The sequence below is a fragment of the Haliaeetus albicilla genome, chromosome 21 (genome assembly GCF_947461875.1).
Source record: "Haliaeetus albicilla chromosome 21, bHalAlb1.1, whole genome shotgun sequence".
In the NCBI taxonomy this organism is placed as follows: domain Eukaryota; kingdom Metazoa; phylum Chordata; class Aves; order Accipitriformes; family Accipitridae; genus Haliaeetus; species Haliaeetus albicilla.
In genome coordinates, this window is record NC_091503.1 from 12985076 (window position 1) to 13004571 (window position 19496).

At 43.1% G+C, this 19496-nt stretch overlaps 1 protein-coding gene across 1 annotated transcript; it reads left to right on the forward strand.

The window, feature by feature from the left end:
* Positions 1–7386: 7386 nt before the first annotated feature.
* On the forward strand, positions 7387–18746 carry LOC104312542 (heterochromatin-associated protein MENT). The gene is made up of 7 exons (XM_069808975.1): positions 7387–7563; positions 8704–8790; positions 10966–11103; positions 13066–13183; positions 13773–13915; positions 16468–16635; positions 17523–18746. Exons 1-7 carry the CDS (start codon positions 7396–7398, stop codon positions 17922–17924), a joined length of 1224 nt encoding a protein of 407 aa, XP_069665076.1. The 5' UTR covers positions 7387–7395; the 3' UTR covers positions 17925–18746.
* The last annotated feature ends 750 nt before the right edge of the window (positions 18747–19496 follow it).

A 19496-nucleotide genomic window follows, 5' to 3' on the forward strand; every position in this document is an offset into this window, starting at 1 on the left:
GTTTCCATTCTTGCTACTCCAAATCAACCTGACTGACCAAGCTGACACAGCTGACACAATTAGTGTCTTATTTCCACTAGGCTTCAAACAGCCCTGAAAACACTGTTATTCAGCATGTTATCCAAGGCATTTACTAAACGTACCAAATCAAATTAAACTCTGTGATGAGCAAGTTTTTGCTCACTGAGTCAAGGCATTTGAACCTTTCTTTTTAAGATTTGTTTCCCATTTTTGACCACTGCTTATTGCACTATCACCCCGCCTCCTCACCCCGGGACCTACTCAAGAGGCTTGTTTTCCCATCACAACACACTAGAAATAAAAAGTCTGACTAGAGCCTATAGCCCAGAAGAGCAGCTTCCAAGCATCCCTTTTGCCCATGTACAATAGTGAACAAGCATTGCTGCACTGGCAACATCAGTTCCCTCCATTGGCTTGGGAGGGCAGCAGTTGTGCTTTCCTGTGGCCATGAAGAATACCATAAAGTTTTGTAGCCATTCCAGTACTCAGCAACCACATATCGGAGAACATTATCTAAGGCAACAAGATTTGAATGCAGGAGGGAGGTACTGTAAAAACATTTACTCTCAGCAAAATTCCACCTATAATTACAACTCACTCCATCTCCACAAAAGATACTCTATTTGGAAATACATCTCCACCCAACAAAGTATACCTGCATCTTCTTCCCTGTACAAAGTGCTGCTTCTAAAATCAGTGCCCTCCCTTGCCTGTAACCCTCAGCTCATGGTTCAGCTGTCTGTCATCCAGGACCTATACTGGTGCAGCCCAGTTGTGTGCTAATGACTCAGCTTTACTAAGAAGTTTGTTATTTAGGTGTGGAAAAGCACACAAGTGAAGGCCATGCAAAAAAGAAAAGTAAAAACACAAACAGTGAAGTTATTGTCAGGATGGAGTAGTCAGCATAGCAAGGCTTCAGGAGGAGAAACACTTGCACGAGGTATAAAATCTCAATTTAAAAAAAGTGAAGAATTGGAAGACAACAACTAGCAACATCGAGGCTGAGCCTCTTTTAGGGAGCAACAAAGACCAGCCCTCCTCCACTTGAGTAATGCCTGGCCAGCAAAGACTCATCAGGGTGGTTAGCATGTGAATTCTTAGCCTTGTAGCATGTTAACCCTATCTCTCTGCTGTGTGTATTCAACAATAAGTAATTACTGGAAGCACCTAAATTGTGTATACCCAGTTTGAAGAGTCACTTCATGTAAGAGCAAAAGTTGCCCAAAGAGGTAGGAAGAGTTCCATGCCAAACTAAATGAAAGGTTTTCCCATGCTAATTTTTTGTGCATCCCCTCACTCATACCACGCTGCAGGGCTCTGCAAAGCAGTACCTCTGAGGCTTTCTGAGGAACTATGGCACAGTGTCCACCAGATGGTGAGAGGTGCAAAGGGTCAAACAGGCTGGTTTTGGTACCAAGTTACTCCCAGTCTCAGCTTTGCTTGGGAGATGATGCCAAAGAGCACACCTCCCAGTATAAGACATACTTGGGATGCAGGTGAAAAGGGTGGAAGAGAAGCAAAGGAACCCATCCAGGGGAAACACTGTTTAGAGCTCAGCTACTGCAAGCAACACTGGAAGCTGCTTCATTTGTGCCTCCCTATTTTCATGGTAACAAGTGTCTGGCTCTCAGGTCAGGCTAACCCTTACAGAACCACAGAATCGTTCAGGCTGGAAGTGACCACTTGAGATCATCTGGTCCAACCCCCTGCGCAAGTAGGGTCAGCTAGTGCAGGTTGCACAGGACCATGTTCAGTTGGGTTCTGTATATCTGTCCCCACCAACGGAGACTACACAACCTCTCCAGGCAAGCTGTGCCAGTGTGTGACCATTCTGACAGTAAACAAGTATTTTCTTGTGTTCAGATAGAATTTCACATTTTTAATCTGTGCCTGTTGCCTCTTGTCCTCTCACTGAGCACTGCTGAGAAGAGTCTGGTTCCTTCTTCTTCGTTACCACCCATAAGGTATTTATGCACATAGATAAGATCTCCCTGAGCTTTCTTCTCTCCAGGCTGTAAGTCCCAACTCTCTCAGCCTCTCCTCATACAAAAGATGCTCTGCTCCCTTAATTATCTTTGTGGCCCTGTTCAGGTGGAAGATACAGAAAACTATATCTTCCTTATACTGAAGAGCCCAGAACTGGACACAGCACTCCAGCCATGGTCTCATCAGGGCTGAGCAGAGAGGGACCTCCATCAGCCTGCTGACAACACTCACCCTCATGCAGCCCACGATGTTGTTGGTCTTCTTTGCTGTGACAGTGCACTGCTGCCTCATGGTCAGCTTGTTGTCCACCAGGACCCCAGGGTCCTTCTCTGTAGAGTTGCTTTCCAGCCAGTCAGTCCCCAGTGTGTGCTGATGCCTAGCTTTATTCCTCCCCAGAAGCAGAACTTTGTGTTTCCCCTTGTTGAACGTCACAAGATTCCTCTCCTCCCAATTCTCCACTGTGTCCGGGTCCTTCTGAATGCCTGCACAACCCTCCAGTGTATCAGCCACTCCTCCCAGCTTTCTGTTGTTTGCAAACTTGCTAAGGGTACACTCCGTCCCAGCATCCTGGTCTTTAATGAAGATGTTAAACAGTACTGGCCCCACTATCGGCCCCTGGGGTACACCACTAGGGACTTGACTCCAGCTGGACATTGTGCCACTGATCACAACCCTCTGGGCCTGGCTGGGTTCACTTATCTAACTTATACTTCGTTAGCTTGTCCATGAGGATGTTATAGGAGACAGTGTCAAAAGCTGTACTAAAGTAAAGGTAAGCAACATCCACTGTTCTCCCCTCATCCATCAAGCTAGTTAACTCATTCTAGAATGACTGCATTTCCAAATAAATTCTTTCAAGAAGCCCTGGGTTTGTTCTGTGTCATCAAAATTTGTAACTTCAGGTCCATGAACTCCTTCTTGAAAGGTCCCAGGACTTTGAAAACTAAAGAAAGAAGTATTTACAGGAAACTGCTAAGATAAGCCTCAATACAAACATGTTGTGAGCATGGACTGCTTCTCAGTTAGTGATGCCATGCCTGTCAAAACACAGTAGATTAACATGCTTTCAGTTTATCCTGAAAGATGGGGCTTTCTCCTACCAGTGCAAATCTCAGCTTCATAAAATAATCCCTGGCACCTCTATGGTAGACCGACCTCACGACAAGCAGAAATGGCAGACAGCACACAATAATAAAGACAAGGAAGTTTACAGTGCTGGTGTAGCATTAGTATTCAAGACAAGGAGACATAAAAAAACCCTGCTTCAGAACTGAAATGCAAATGCATCCATATTTTTAAAGGTTTTATTTTGCCATCCATAACAGGCACAAGAAAATCCCTTTTAAATGTTATTTATAGTCCAACCCTTTAGAGTTCTACTGCAACAGATGTGATACTTGGTCTCATTTTCTTCTGGGGGGACATAGCTGAATGGGATTTCCTGCAGAGTAAAAAATCTGTAACAGGACTTAGTCTAGTACTGATTGTAAATTGTGCTGCTTTTTACTAGATGTAACTGAAAGAGAACTGATCTTCAAGAAATGCCCAGATGGTCCACTCAGAGTGGACCATTTACAGAGTAAAGGTATGGGAGTATGACAATCAAACAGGCAGAAAGATACAACCTCACATCCATGCTGAGCAAGATGGAGATGAAAGGCGGCTTCAAAAAGGGTCAAAGTGACCTCATCAGTATGCCAGAGGAAAATGACTGGTTTTAACAAAAGACTTTTTATGACCTTTTGTCAGAGGTCAATCCACTTGAGGTCAACAAGTCAGGCATTGTGATGCGGTGAAACCTTGTTTCTACCATTGTGGTTGCAGCAATTCACTATTTCTTCTCACTATTTCCATCTGGCACAGCAAACCCAAGAGCACCTCTTCTTTGGCCATTTTGCTCCCCTTTGAAACTCCACTCTCTCTTACTAAACAGGATCTTGCAGCAGCAAGAGTATACCACAAAGAGTGTCTACAGAGTTTGGGTACCCTTTCTTCATTTTCCTGTATTTTTGGCCAATCTTTGTAGGTTGTAGTGCCAGTAACTGTTGTTTGGGGTTTTTTCTTCTCTTATTCATTTAGCTAAAAAATAGACAACAGCAGTTTTAGATACATAGCAGAAACATTTCTTAAGCACATAACTAAACATAATAGTGTCTAACACACTTCCAAAGCAAGAAAGTAAGAGGCACAAAACCTGCACGCACTTAAAAAAGTGTGAAAAAAGAGAGGCACATATATCGCTCTAGAAACCTTGTATTGCATATGTACCACTCAGATCTGAAGTGAATATAAGCACACAAATGTAATTCTAATTCAAAATATGGACTTGTACTCTTTATACTGATGCTTTTTCTCTATAGGTTGACTGCATGCTGGTAATTGGTTTAGTCTACATGTGTCATACTAGTGGGCAGAGGCCATTCCTAACTAACCATAAATGTCACAGAAAAGACATATAATGATTGCAAAGGAAATTTAGCAATGCAGTTGGATCTATGTCACACAGATAAGAGCAGAGTAAACCAGCAGAATTGCTAATTACACTGGTTTAATGTAAAACATTTGTGTACATGTAACTGTTTTGTATCATACCTTTGCTGATATCCAATTTTACACATTCTGCTGTTTTGGCTCTCTACTCCAAAACAACAAACAGTTTTGGTAAAAGAAATCAATACAAGCAGAGCTTCCAAGCAGTTTTGCAGCTTTTGGTGGATGATCCAAACTCCTTCAATCCATCGCAGGGCAATAATAAGCTTGGTACAGTTAGGGCCTGTAGGTATCTAAAGCATCTTCATCTCCTCTGCTAGGAGCAGCAGTCTCTTAAAACAACATCTACCAGTTCAAATGAGTCCAGCATCCACTCATATTTCATCACCTATTTTAGGTGACTGTAAATACTTTCAGACCTTCCTTTGTGACCTGCTTTCTGAAAGAGAAGAGCAGAAATGTAAAATATCACAAAATAAGGGCTTTATGTGACCTGAGGGCTGCAAGTATTCCAATCCTTCCCCTCTCAAATTTAACCACAGGATGAATGAGACTAACAGCCTATTTCAGTATTCCCTTTTAGCCATATCTTGGAGACTAGTTTCTATTAATTTCCCCAGTTTGTAGAGTAAAAAGAAAAGGAAGCTGTAAAATTATTTCAACATGTCCCTCACCAACACAGGGTGGTTGAATTTTTTTCTGCAGTTCCTACATATCTGCAGGCCAAACGCCAAGGTTGTGGAGGACATTTGTGGGAGAAAGGCATACTGGCCTTCACATTTCAAGACATTCATCCACTAACAGTGGCCTTGAATTGAAGACGTCTCTCTCTAAGTTCTGAAAGAGATGATAGAGAGGAGAAGCAGGAATAAATGGGGGAACATGCACATTCATACAAGAAGAGGATGTAGAGAAGAAAAGGGAGGTGCAAATATTTCTACATTTCCCAAACTATTCACTGCCTCACAGACTGCCACTGATCCCGACTGAAGACAGATCTTAACTCCTCTCCCACAGGATTTCAGGTAGTGTAAATATTCATATCAAAATAACTAGCTTTACTTTGGAAGTCTTAAAAAATCACATTAAATTCTTTGGAACTTAGCAGTTAAATAATGGCGTAAAAGTTACCCAGGGGATGGGAGTGCTCATCTTTTAGTACAAAGTGTAGCCCTTAGGAAAACCCTGTGCCAAGGCACAGTGGTCAGAATGCAAGCCAAGGTTGGGCAAAACCTACACAGCCTGGGAGGGCAGAAAATTTCCTCACCTGTAGGAAGGGTGCCTTAATCACCAGGCTACCAGCTGATTTAAGAGCAGAGGACTGAGAACAGGCTGCAGGAGAGAATACACTCCTACTGATCCTGGAACTGAATACACAAGACAGCATGACTGTAGCACAGTGTTTTGGATGCTCAGCATGGGGTGTATTGGTTCAAGCCTCTGCTTTATTAGTATCAAATAACTACTGGATCAGGCATCCAGACTTTTCCTTTCCCAGATGACCAAAGTGGGTAGTAGACCAGAGAACCTCACAGAAACACACATGTGTTCTCTCTCTCAAGCCTGAGAAATGCCTGATTGCTCGATGCAGATTCTGTTCAGGTACTTTCTGGGAACAGGAGATGGAGATGTTGGTTTGAAATTCTTCAGGCAAAAAAGTTCAGCTCAGCCCTCTTCCCTAGATATGCTCTGGGAGTATCAGCACCTCCAGGCACAGCAGTAAGAGATACCTGATTTGAAGGTCCTAAAAATGCTTAGGCATGAGCTAGGCTGCAGGGCATTCACCTCCGAATGATTCAGAGCAGTTGTGGAGCACTGGAAGGCTTTGAAATCAAAACTCCAGGATCCCAGAGGCTCCAGGCATCTCTAACACTGCATGGCAATGGGCTTTGAGGACTGCAGTTTTTGATTTAAGCATGTAAATTGTGGGTGAAGATAGATTTAAATGTCCAGTTGCTTTTGTTGATAAAATGCTTAACATTTCACCTGATGCCATCTTACCCTGCCTTTAATACATGTTTTAGGGGGAGGCAATGGAAATTTCTGAATTTAACCTGATATTTGTCAACAATGTTAGGTTGATCTAAAACATGCTAATAAGAAGCACAGGTTTGTTCTAGATCCACATATAGAAAATCAGTTTAGTCCTGGGGTTGGGTTTTTTTTGTTTGCTTTGGTTTTGTCCTGTAAAAACATACTTGGAAAAAGAAGCAGAACAAGGATGGAAAATCTGCAGGTTCTCATAAGCCAACAGAAAACCAAGGAAAATTTGTTGTTGTTGAAAACAGGAACTATTTGGGGTTGTATGTAAGATATAAGAGTTTAGTCGAAAACCAGTAATTTACAAATCTAGCTACAACTTCCAAATGTGGGTTTACCTACACCAAGAACATAAAAAAGTCTACAGATCTCTAGTAGCCTTCGAGATACATGCAGTGAATCGCAAAAATTCACCATGCTTTTTTCAGCAGAAAATAGTAGCACAGGAAGTTAAAGAGATAGAAAAAAGCTCAAAGCAGCACAGTGAGAAATGATTCTGTTTCACTCTCTCAGAATTGAAGAATAATTCTATGAAACTTAAGCAAATGCGGTTTTGAAACAAGTTTGGTCTGTGAAAACTTTTCTAGCTAAAATAGTGCTCATCTGATGAAGAATAAATAAAAAAGCTGAGGACATTGAGAAGTGATGAGGAAGGGAGAAATAATGCAGGTCTTAAAAAGAGACCCACTAGCTGACTGTACTTGGTCTCTGTGCAGTATTTTACCCATTACAGGGACATCTTTGCACTGTATTTGAGAGGGTGCAGACAATCTCCCACTAGCAGCTTTGCATTTTTTAAAAGAAGTGAAGAAGCAGTCATCACCTCTCTCTGACACTCATTTGTCTCAGGCTGCATCAATGGAGTCTCTCTCAGTGTCAACCAACACCTTCACTCTGGACCTTTACAAACAGCTGAATGAAATTTCCAAAGGCCAAAACATTTTCTTTTCTTCTTGGAGTATTGCAACTGCTCTTGCCATGGTCTACCTTGGTGCAAAAGGTGACACTGCAACCCAGATGGCTGAGGTAAGCTCTGAAATTAGCAGTATATCACCTTACAGGTGGTTCCCACATAAATCGCATTATTCGTCTGCCCATGGGGAACAGAAAGGAACAACATGGGAGAACAGTGACCTGCCATAATGTTGGGTACAGGAGATAACCCCACTCATGCTGCCAGCAGTCCAGCAGGTCACTGCTCTTCCACTTTATTTCCAAGATCTCCCTGCTCTGCACTACCCCTGTGTTTAGCTTATGCTTACAGTTCCCAGAGCATTGCAGGTGGTCTGCCAGAGGGAAATTACTGACATTAGAGACTACTGCTGGTCTTGCTTGGAACTCTACCTTCTATTTTAATTGCCTTTTGAACAGAATAATTCACCTGATAGAGTGCTCAAATAGTAAGAGACAGCTTCATTAGCAAAATTAATACGGAGATATGATAATCTAGAAAAAGGAGTGCCAGAGATAAAATCACTGCTTCTAGACCCCAGCTGGTTCTGGAAGCAGTATATCTGCTTTCTCATATTGCATACCAAAGTTAGTAAGCTCTCAGGAACACATGTTGGGCTGCATAGGAGCAGTACAAATACCTTTGCTTGTGACACAGTCCATAAATAAGGTAATCCTCCCACAAATAATGAAGACATACTAGTACTGAAAATATGATTTCACTTATGTCTGTTTTAGCAGAACTTTTCGATCTTGTACTTTTTCAGGTTATATGCATTTACTTAAACATATAAAATGTATGATTTTACATTTCTGTTGTAGTAGTAAGACTCTGAAGTGCACTATGCTCTTTGTTGTTCTTGGTCATTATCTGAAAATAAATTCCATGTAGCCAAGCACGAACTGACCATTTATCTAAATAAATTCATATCTGAGCCATGATATTGACTGACCATTTATCTAAATAAATTCATATTTGAGCCATGATATTGATCTATTATTAAGCAGCAAATGTGACTAAAGTCTATATAATAATGATACAGTTATAGAGACTAAATCAAGAGTAAAGTGTTGTCCTCAGTAATGTTTAATAGACTAACTGTCATTAGGCATGATTGGTGAATTACCATAGAAAACTAACATGATTACATAACACTCGGGCACATTTATCTTCAAAAAACAAGCTGTCTTTATGAACATTTATCATCATCACAGGTTCTTCATTTTAACCAGACTGCAGGAAAAGAAGGTTCGTCTGAGACAACAAGGCCTTCTCTGGGGCGACCAAAGAAAAGAAAGATGGTATTTATTACAACAAAAGACTCAGATAAAAAAATCTCTGGGAAAGGGATAGTTCATCACAACTACTGCTTTAGCCTTCTAACATTTTCTTGTCTTCAGTCTGTATCTACTGTCTCACTTCAGTAAGAACTACATACAGAAAGAGAAAAAGCGAACAAGCAGTTAACATTACCAGGCCTTTAAAAGCAGAACTGAGACACTAACAGCACTTTGATTGACCCTTACACTGTGTTACTTGGTTTTAGCTGGTCTATGGCAATATCAACAAGTCAACTGTCCTTAGGACAATTCTCTCTCTTATCAGCTTCAAGGTTTTTCTTCCGTAGTGAAAAACAGCTACTGCATTCACACCTGACTCCAGCCCTACCACCTTTTTCATGCATGGGCACATTGGGCAAACAAAATTCCCCTTTAAGCTAACACACGCTTGTTCATCAGCTCCCCTGAGACTTGCCACCAGGAGGAACTGCCCAGATCTTTTTCATCAAATGAACTCCCTAAGCACCAAAAAGCCTGTAAACTCAAACAAGCCATGTTTCTTTAGCACAGAAACTAAAAGAAAGCTCAAAGAAACTAGATTAGACAAATGGAAGTAAAAGCGGGGAGGAGGTCATATCTTTCTCTCCCTAGGTGGTAGGGGATGAATCTTCAAGATGAACCATTACATCCACATTCATTTTAGCAACTCACTGACTTTCTGAGCTGTAGCAAAGTCTGCCTAATCTGGTCCTTCAGGCATTTCCCTGCATTACCTCTTCAGTCTGTTCCCAGTCCCTTGCAAAACCCAACCGCTCCTATCCTGTGGCCTCTGGTTACCAAATTCTTTCTCAAGTGTCCTTCCTAGCAGCCCATGTGTCAGCATGAGTGAGAAAAGACCAGGGCAAGGAATGCCACCTGACCAACCTTATGACAAGTCACCATGAGTCAGTGGCACAGACTCTCAGTGTCTCACATGCAGGGCATGGTATGTGCCATGGAGGAGGAGACTGCACCCAAGCAGCTGGAGGGGAGCAGCTGACAGGTAGCAGCTTATTCCTCCATTAGGGAAGCAACAGCTGGCAACAGCTGGCAAGCAAGCTCATGTTCCCTAAACCCATCAACGTTGACATCCAGGACAAGCTCCCTCCAACATCCAAACAGCAACAGCAAAATTCATGTGAAAACAGAGAAAATCTGAATAGTTGATAAGTCCATGCCCTGAGATTAGTGTCTGTCAGAACTGAGTACCTCCTCTAAAGCCGCAAGGCTGCCTTGATGGGCCCTTGTGACACTGAAAATTAGGCCTGACCATGACTGAAATGAGGAGATTCAACTTCCTGGGTGCACCATCAGCTGATGTCCCCAAAGGCCTACGCAGCACTGCAGAAATAGATGATCGCCCTACAGACAGAAAATAATTTGTCCAGTTATACATAGTGCTGCAAACATGCAACATACTCAAAAAAAGGGCTCCATCCCTGTCCTGGTTTTGTCTGGGATAAAGTTAATTTTCTTTCTAGTAGCTGGTACAGTGTGTTTTGGATTTAGTGTGAGAATAATGTCGATAACACACTGATGTTTTAGTTGCTGCTAAGTAGCACTTATCCCAAGTTAGGGATTTTTCAGTTTCCCATGCTCTGCCAGCAAGCAGGTGTACAAGAAGCTGGGAGGGACCATGACTGGGACACCTGACCTGAACTAGCCAAAGGGATATCCCGTACCATAGAACGCCATGGTCAGTATATAAACTGAGGGGAGTTGGCCAGGAGGGGCCGATCACTGCTTGGGCTTCAGTCAGTGGGTGGTGAGCAATTGCATTGTGCATCACTTGTCTTTTCTTGGGTTTTATTTCTCTTTTTGTTATATTCCTTTTCACTACAATTATTATTATTGTTACTATATTTTATTATTATTGCTATTATTATATTTTAGTTTAGTTTAGTTATTAAACTGTTCTTATCTCAACCCATGAGTTTTACTTCTTTTCCCCTGATTCTCCTCCCCATCCCACTGGGAGGGGGCAGGACCGAGCAAGTGGCTGCATGGTGCTTAATTGCTGGCTGGGGTTAAATGTCAACAATCCCCTGAAATTCCTTTTTAATTAAAACAATCTGGGCATTTTAAATAACCACAGCAGGTGCAACACTTCAGACAGAAAAAAAAATAATTCTATATTGATTGGTGTCTCTTTACAAGGATCCTGAGCACAAGCAAGCTGAAAACATCCACTCTGGCTTCAAAGAGCTCCTGTCTGCCATCAACAAACCCCGCAGCACCTACTTGCTGAAGAGTGCGAACCGACTGTATGAGGAAAAGACCTACCCATTACTGCCTGTGAGTTGAACATTTTTACTTAAGAATATTTTGACATTAAGAGGGATCGTCAACAGAGATGATAAAAATTTTCCACGTGATAGCACTGTGGTTTCAGTGAGAACATGAGGACAGCCATACAGGGCTAGCACTCCACGGACAAGAGGTCCATTTGTCTCCAACAGTGGTCAAGAGTTTAGGAAGCACATGGGAACAAGGCACACAGTATAGTGATGCTTCTCCAGAATCCGCTCTGGTCATCGAGCGATCTGCAGCTCAGGGACTTCCCAAGCCAGAGGGCATGTCTACTTCATAGACCTTGATGAGCTGTTCTTTCATAAATTTGCAGACCTGCCTTTTGAATCTACCACAACCCTCAGCACCAGAAGTTCCACAGCTGAACTATAGGAAGCGCCTGTGTTTTTTGAGCCTGCTACCCGTTGGCATCATTATTGGTTTGTTTTTCCTCTAAAGGATGCTTCTCCATATTTCAGTCATCCTTGTCTCCTGTTTCTGTATCTTTTATACTGTAGCATTTTTGAGACCGGGGAGGCCAGTGCTGCGTAGAGAACTCAGATAATGGGCACACCATAGCTTTATACAGTGGCATTCTAATATTCTTTTTTTTGTTCCCTTCTCCTTTCTTTGTAACTCCTAAAATTGTATTTGCTTTTTTGGCCACTATTGGGCAGATTTTTTTCATGCAGCTGTCCATTATAGCTTCAACACCTCATTCCTGAACAGTAATAATCACTCTCTCTAGTGTACCCTTCACTGGATCATTTATAAATGTTTTAATAAATATATATTTCAATGTAAATATTTAAACCTGTATTTTATAGAATAAATATTTTAGCACAGATCCCAGCACGTATAGCTGTGGCAGTCCAGTAGTAACAACCCTTCACTGTGAACACTACTTCCTCCTACTCTTGGTTTCCAGCCATTTAAATAAACAAGACCTATCTGTGCAGTCCCATGGATGCTCAGCCTTTGGTGAGAAGTCTTACAAAATGCCTTTTGGTAATCCAGATAGACTGTAATGGCTCAATCTTCTTACTCAAATGCTTCCTGACACCTTCAAAAAACTCTAACAGGTTTGTGATTTAGGACTTCCTTTACAAAATGCTGTTGACACTCTTCCAATACGTCATGTTTCACCATACGCCCATTAGAGCTATTCATTAGCCCCATACAGACTCATGAGTTTGTAATTACCTATATCTTTGAAATCTTTTAAAATCATCTTACAATTTCTTGGAAGGTGGTTTTAAATGAGATCATTGTTCTTTGATCTTGGGTTTTGTTTTGATCTCCTGAGTAACTAGTAATTTGTCCTTCTGAATGCTTATTGCTCATTTTCTCCCTAATCTTACGTACCTATGCTTTACAGAGAATCTAGAGAATTTCCTGCTGGGAATCTCCATGAACTGTTTCACAGCAGACAGCAATGCAAACCTTAATTCTGCTTTTCTGCCATGACTTTATTCTACCAGAACATTCCTTTTATACCTCCACTATTGTCTTCATAAACTCTTCTCAGGTTCCTTGCCTCTGAAGCAAACTAAAAGCTTTGTTTCAACTTTTTATGAGACTTATTCTTGCCTCTTGTACTGAACTCTACATCATAAATCAGGAAAAAAGCATTTAAATGATATAAAATGTAATTTTGATAAATTAAAAAAAACTGTGAAGAATGTTTGTTTTATGTGATATTTCAAAATTACGTATTTGCACTTTAGATTTCAAACACAAAAATTTGAATTATCAGTTTCCTTGATACTGAAGTTTGATCAGTCCTTACTTAATATTTAGCATAGAATTTTATCAGACCTTATCTGAAGGGTTATCCCATTTCAAACAAATTATATTTTTTCAATTATTTATTAGTAGATTGTATAATCTGTTGAAGCGATTATTTCTAACATTTTTATAACTCAAATTTAACTAAATAAGCATACATTTTCCAATTCTATCTTTCAGAATTTCTTACAGCTCATTACAAGCTATTACAATGCAAAGCCACAAGCTGTAAACTTTAAGACAGATGCAGAACAAGCCAGAGCACTGATCAATTCATGGGTTGAAAATGAAACTGAGAGTAAGTACCACTCTGATGGCTTTTTTCTTGTCTCACTTTCAAATTGCAGGCATTTCCATTTATTGCTCTTGCAGCCAAGGATCCATAAAAGATGGAAGCTCAGCGGGGGTGATGAGCAAAGTGCAGTTAAATAGCTTGAAGAATGCCTCTCTCCAAACCTAACTGCTGCTCCTTACAAGGTCCTTCCCTTGATTCTTCATGCCGTAGCCTCTTCTGCATGATTTCTGTTCAGAGAGAGGTACAGGTAGATAGATACTGAGTGGCTCCACTCTGATTAGTGAGGGTTTTACTTCTGCATTCTTCAGCTGCTTGCAACTAACTTCACAGAACATCCAAGCTATTCCACTTTAGCCACTTTACCCACTTTCCAATGCCATTTACTAATGAAATTGCAATATATTAAAAAAAAAGATATAGAGATACATCAAAATCCATTTTTACTATATGTACACCCTGAAAAATGTACAGTAAAAGCCCCTCCCAAATGCAAACATTTTTACTAGATAGGTAGGCACAGAGAAGGCACAATTACAATTGGCGAGTTACACAGTCACACTGGAATAACAGTTCTATTTGTCTGATTTTGAAGGGAAAATACAGGATCTGCTGCCTGCAGGATCTCTCAACTCCCACACTGTGTTGGTCTTAGTAAATGCCATTTATTTCAAAGGAAACTGGGAAAAGAAATTTCTAGAGAAAAATACTTCTGAGATGCCCTTCAGACTGAGCAAGGTAAATTCCTTGTCTATATGCCTGTTGTCCTATGTCAATGTGTCTATTAGGGAAGAGCAAGAAACTTCTAAATATTACACCTGCATTTCGTATGTCACTGCAACACTGCTTATAGGTGGGCAGATGGTATAAACTCAGTGAGAACTGCCATAGTGAAAATAAGTCAGCATTATCTTATTTGTGCATATCCATGAGAATAGGATTTTCCCTTCAATAATAGCTCTTTGGTATCAAAACACCAGAGAACACTGTGCTCACGTAGCTTAAGACAAGAGGAAATTTCCCGAAGCACCAAGATCCCATTTTCAAAAGGGACGGAGTTGCTTTTGAGAGCAATGTTTACACACCAACGTCTCTTTTCTGCTTGTGAGACACAGTCTATACTCTGAGTTCAAGGAAACTGAACCAGCTCTTCTTTCCTCACACACCCTGGGTGTTGCATAAAACCTCGGAGGGAATTTTCACAGGGGTTTGACTTTAGGTGAGTGCGTGAGAATGATGTATTCAGTATACACTGAGGGCACATTATTGAGCTAACAGTATTTAAACAATCATGCACTGACCATTCACAGTAGCTGACTGCATGCATATTTTTGGAATGTGTCGAAGGCAAGCAAAATTAGTTGTCAATGGAAGCAAGTATCTTGTTCGACATAGATTACGAATGCAAACACCTTTTGTATGACAGGCAATGTGAAGCAATTCTGTTGATGATGTGACAGTATATCTGAAACCTACTGTGCTACACGTGCGGTTTTAGGATCCTTCATGGTACATGGCTGTGGTGGGTTCACCTTGGCCGGCCACCAGGTGCCCACCAAGACTCTCTATCACTACCCCTTCTCAACAGGACAGGGGGAGAAAAATGGGATGAAAAGCTTATCGGTTGAGGCAAGGACAGGGAGATCATTTATCAATTACCATCACAGGCAAAACAGACTCATTTTAGGGAAATTAATTTAATTTATTGCCAACTAATCAGAGTAGGTTAATGAGAAATAAGACCAAATATAAACCACCTTCCCCCCACCCCTCCCTTCCTCCAAGGCTCAACTTCACTCCCTACTCTTCTACCTATCCCTCACAGGAGTGCAGGGGGACGGGGGAATGGGGGTTGGGGACAGTTCATCACACGTTGTCTCTGCCACTCCTTCCTCCTCATGCTTTCTTTCTGCTCCAGTGTGGGCTCCCACCCATGGGATACAGTCCTTCATGTCCAAATGGGTCCTTCCCACAGGCTGCAGTTCTTCACAAACTGCTCTGGCATGGGTCCCTTCCACAGGCTGCAGTCCTTCGGGAACAGACTGCTCCAGCATGGGTCCCCCACAGGGGTCACAAGTCCTGCCAGAAAACCCGCACCTGAGTGGGCTCCTCTCCATGGGGTCACAGGTCCTGCCAGGAGCCCGTTCCAGTGTGGGCTCTCCATGGGTTGCAGCCAGGTGGGCACATTCACCTGTTCCAGCATGGGGTCCTCCATGGGCTGCAGGGTGGATATCTGCTCCACCATGGTCTTCAGCACAGGCTGCAGACGAATCTCTGCTCTGGCGCCTGGAGCACCTCTTCCCCCTCCTTCTTCACTGACCTTGGTGTCTGCAGAGTTGTTTCTCTCACGTTTTCTCACTCCTCTCTCCCAGCTGCTGTTGCACAGCAGTTTTTACCCTTTCTTAAATATGTTATCACAGAGGTGCTACCAACATTACTGACCGGCTCAGCTTTGGCCAGTGGTGGGTCCGTCTTGGAGCTGGCTGAAACTGGGTCTGCCTGACATGGAGGCAGCTTGTGATGTCTCCTCACAGAAGCCACCCCTGCAGCCCCGCAGCTAAAAAAACCTTGCCACATAAATCCAATACGTTGGTGCACAGAGAGGGTTTAATTCACAAGGTACCCAACAGCAAAGCCTGCAAACAGATAGCCTTTTGTGTGCAAATGTAACAATGTAAAGGAGAGAGTCGATATATTAATAAAAGCTCTATGAACATAATACAGCATAGGAGTTCAGACTGTTGCTAATAGTTCAGACATTTGCTAATCCAGTCCTCTGTGTTTTGGGGAAGAGGAAAAGGCAGCACGGGTCACAGAAAATATGGTTCAGAGGCAAAGTGAGACAATCAGTATTGCCTGGAAGGATAAAATAGGCAAAAGATTTGATGCCATCCAGGGGAAGAAAGTCAACATTCTCTCCCCCCCCCAGCCCCAATCAAGGCCCTCACTCCAAAAATGTAACCCTTGGGAGAAAACATGAAACACTTACAGTAGTTACTTGCTTAGCAAAGCTAACTCCTTTATTTTAAAATGAGAAATATATTACATGTTATTCAGTTAGCAGGTAGATAGCATATGTGTCTATGCTGAATTTTGATAACAATCCCAATGACTTTGAAAAGGGGTTGTATGTGATACTGTCCAAAGGAAAGGGTACCAAGTATCCAAATACTGCTGAGTCTTGTACTTGTTTACAAATTTTTGCTTTCAGTTCAATGAAGAAAATAAACTTTATCATCCATTTTAAGGAATGAATTAACACTATTTTTTATGTCTGAATTTCTTCACAGACCAAGACTAAACCAGTACAGATGATGTTTCTGCGAGATGAATTTTTGATGCTCCATGAAACAACCATGAAATTCAAAATCATTGAACTGCCATATGTGGAAAATGAACTTAGTATGTTCGTTCTCCTACCAGATGACATCCATGATAACACTACTGGTCTGGAGCTGGTAAAACTGACCTACTGTTGCATCACATATACTATGAGACAGTAACAGATGAAAAGAGTGAGGAAGAATGAGCTTCAAAATCAGGGTAGAATAGGTTCTGATGGGTGCATACTTTGTTTCATAAACTGTAACACCATGATTTCTCAGCTTAGGATTCAGGGCATCTGATAACATTGCAAACATAGTATTTTACTTAGGGATACATCTAAAAACTATGTCCACACACCTGTCTTAGCCTATTTTGTGTCCTCTTTTCTAATGCCATAATAGCACAAGGAAAGCAAGGACCAAATCTGAATCACCTTGCCCTGCCGTTGTCTTCTCCTGAGGGCTGCATTAATTCATGTTTATGACATTTGCAGTCCAGATTTGCACCCGATACTTTGTGGTGAGGTTTCTCATAAGCGCTAACTACCCTGACCCAGAAGGTATCAACAGCCACTCATGACCACACCAGGATCAGTTTCAGATTCTAAACAGATCAGGGCAAACATCTTTTTATTTGTACCTGAGGTGCCATGTGTTGCACTTATTTACCACTACTAAGAGAAAAGTTACCCATATATACACATAGCAAGTGCCTGTTAATATCATTATGAGTCACAGATTGCAGAAAAGCAGTATTCTTCGCACCAGAAAAAAAATAATTAACTACTCTGAGGGTTCAGGCCTATACCTCACCACCTTTAAGAGAATAAACAGCAGTATAAGTCACTTGGCACTTTGCAGGATCATGCCCAATGAGCGTGGCGCACATTCCAGCTGTACCCACTGCTGGTAGCTGGGCTTTGTTTTACACGTTCTTGATGAGCGTTAAGACACTGGTGTGTGCATGTCTTGTCTCTGTCCTTTGCATTCCAACTATTTTCTTCCTCAACTCATTGCAGGTGGAAAGTGAGCTGACCTATGAGAAATTGACTGAATGGACCAAATCAGCCAATATGATGAAAGCTAAAGTGGATCTGTACCTGCCTAAGTTGAAGCTGGAAGAGAATTACGACCTTAAATCAACTCTGAGCAGCATGGGGATACGAAATGCTTTTGACCCAGTTCAGGCTGATTTCACAGGGATGTCAGTGAAGAAGGATCTTTTCATCTCAAAAGTTATTCACAAAGCTTTTGTAGAGATCAATGAAGAAGGTACTGAGGCAGCAGCTGCCACAGGTGTCCTGGTGCTGAGATCAAAAGCACCAACAATGACTTTTAAAGCTGACCACCCTTTTCTCTTCTTCATCAGACACAACAAATCACAAACCATCCTCTTCTTCGGCAGACTCTGCTCACCCTAGTCTGAGTTACTCCTTGCCCTGCAGAGCAGGAGACACTCAACCTTGCCAGCACAAACACCAAAATCTGAAACTCCTGCTGCAACTGGGGGGAGCGGGACCTGAATCCTTTCTCCATCAGACCACACACCCCAGGGCCCGAGGCACAGCTCCTCCTGTACCGCCCTCCTACCCTGAAGGGACAACCATGGCAGTGCCAAGGGGAGCGCACGATGCCTGGCATCCACAGAGCAATCCTGGTTGTCTTTCAGCCCAGGCCATCAAGGGTAGCTCTGTCCTAACCACTATTAGCTATGGCTTTTCTATCCCTTCCCCTCACAGCAGTGTCTATAAACGTATGCTAACGCAGTCCCTTCTCCTCACCCTCATGACTAGAGCCCCTGATCCAGATGTGGTCTCAGCACTTACTCCCAGCCCGCAGCAGTTAGTCCAGCTCCTCTTTCGCCCTTGATTAGGTCCTTGCATTACAGCTGGAGGCAGACCCTCCCTCCCTCCCCCCCTCCCTCCCCCCCTCCCTCCCCAAGGCCTTCCCTCCGCATCCCAGCTGTAAAGTCTTCATCAGCTCCCAATTTAAGCTCAAATAAGCATCACATGTCACTCCATTGATTCCCTAAAAAAAAAAATTTTTTAAAAAAATTAAAAAATACACCTCTCTAAGGGCTATTTGCATCACTCAGACCCTCAGGTATGCGAGGAGGGGCCAAGCCCAGACGGTCTCCGGCTACAGCAACAGCTCACTTTCGTTCAAAACAACCCCCACTTCAGAAATAATCATTAATAATAATAACAACCCCTCACGGACTGCAAGTGTTTTCTATCCGCTCTGCCACAAGAGGGAGGCTGAGGTGAAAACCCACCAGTGTGGCGAGGCGAGGCCTGCGGAGATATTAAGGGAGGGGGAAGGGGGGCCTGTGATGGTTCCCCGCGGCGGTGGCGGACATTTTGTCCCGAGGGGCTGTGGCGGTTCGTCGACAGCCACCGGGGAAACGCAACAGCTGCCGGCTAGCCCCGGGGGCACGGCTGAGGCGAGGGCCGAGCTCCCGCCCTTTCCCTCAGCAGCGCCATATTTCCGGGGAAAGGGGAAGGGCCCCGGCAGGACGGGACCGCGGCGCCCGCTGGGGTGAGTGCGGCGGCCCCGTTGTCCCGGAGATGCCGTTGCCGTTTCCTACGGGAAGCTTGCGCTTGTGGTTTTTGTTGTTTTTAAGAAGTAGAGGCTGCGTGGCGTTGCTTTTGTTATTTTATTGGGTTTTTTTCCCGTGACGTGGTTTGTGCTTCTCGTCCGCTGGAGTCGCAGCGGTGCGCAGGGAACGCTTTTTGTGCGCAGGAGGGACGGGGACGCCCCGGCAATGTTGGGTTTTAGCGTCTTTTTCTGGCGCTAGGTCCAGTGCGGGGGCGGAGGGAGAGTCTTTTCGCCCCGGGGGGGGGTGCCCAGCCCGTGGCTTTTTTGTGCCGGAGCCTGCTAGGACGGCGTCCGCTCTGCGGGGCTCCTCTCGGCCCCTGCTGAGGCCCGGGGGCCGCCAGCCGGCGGTGGGGGCCGGTGTCCTCCCCCGCGTCCCGCCGCCTGCTCGCCTTTCC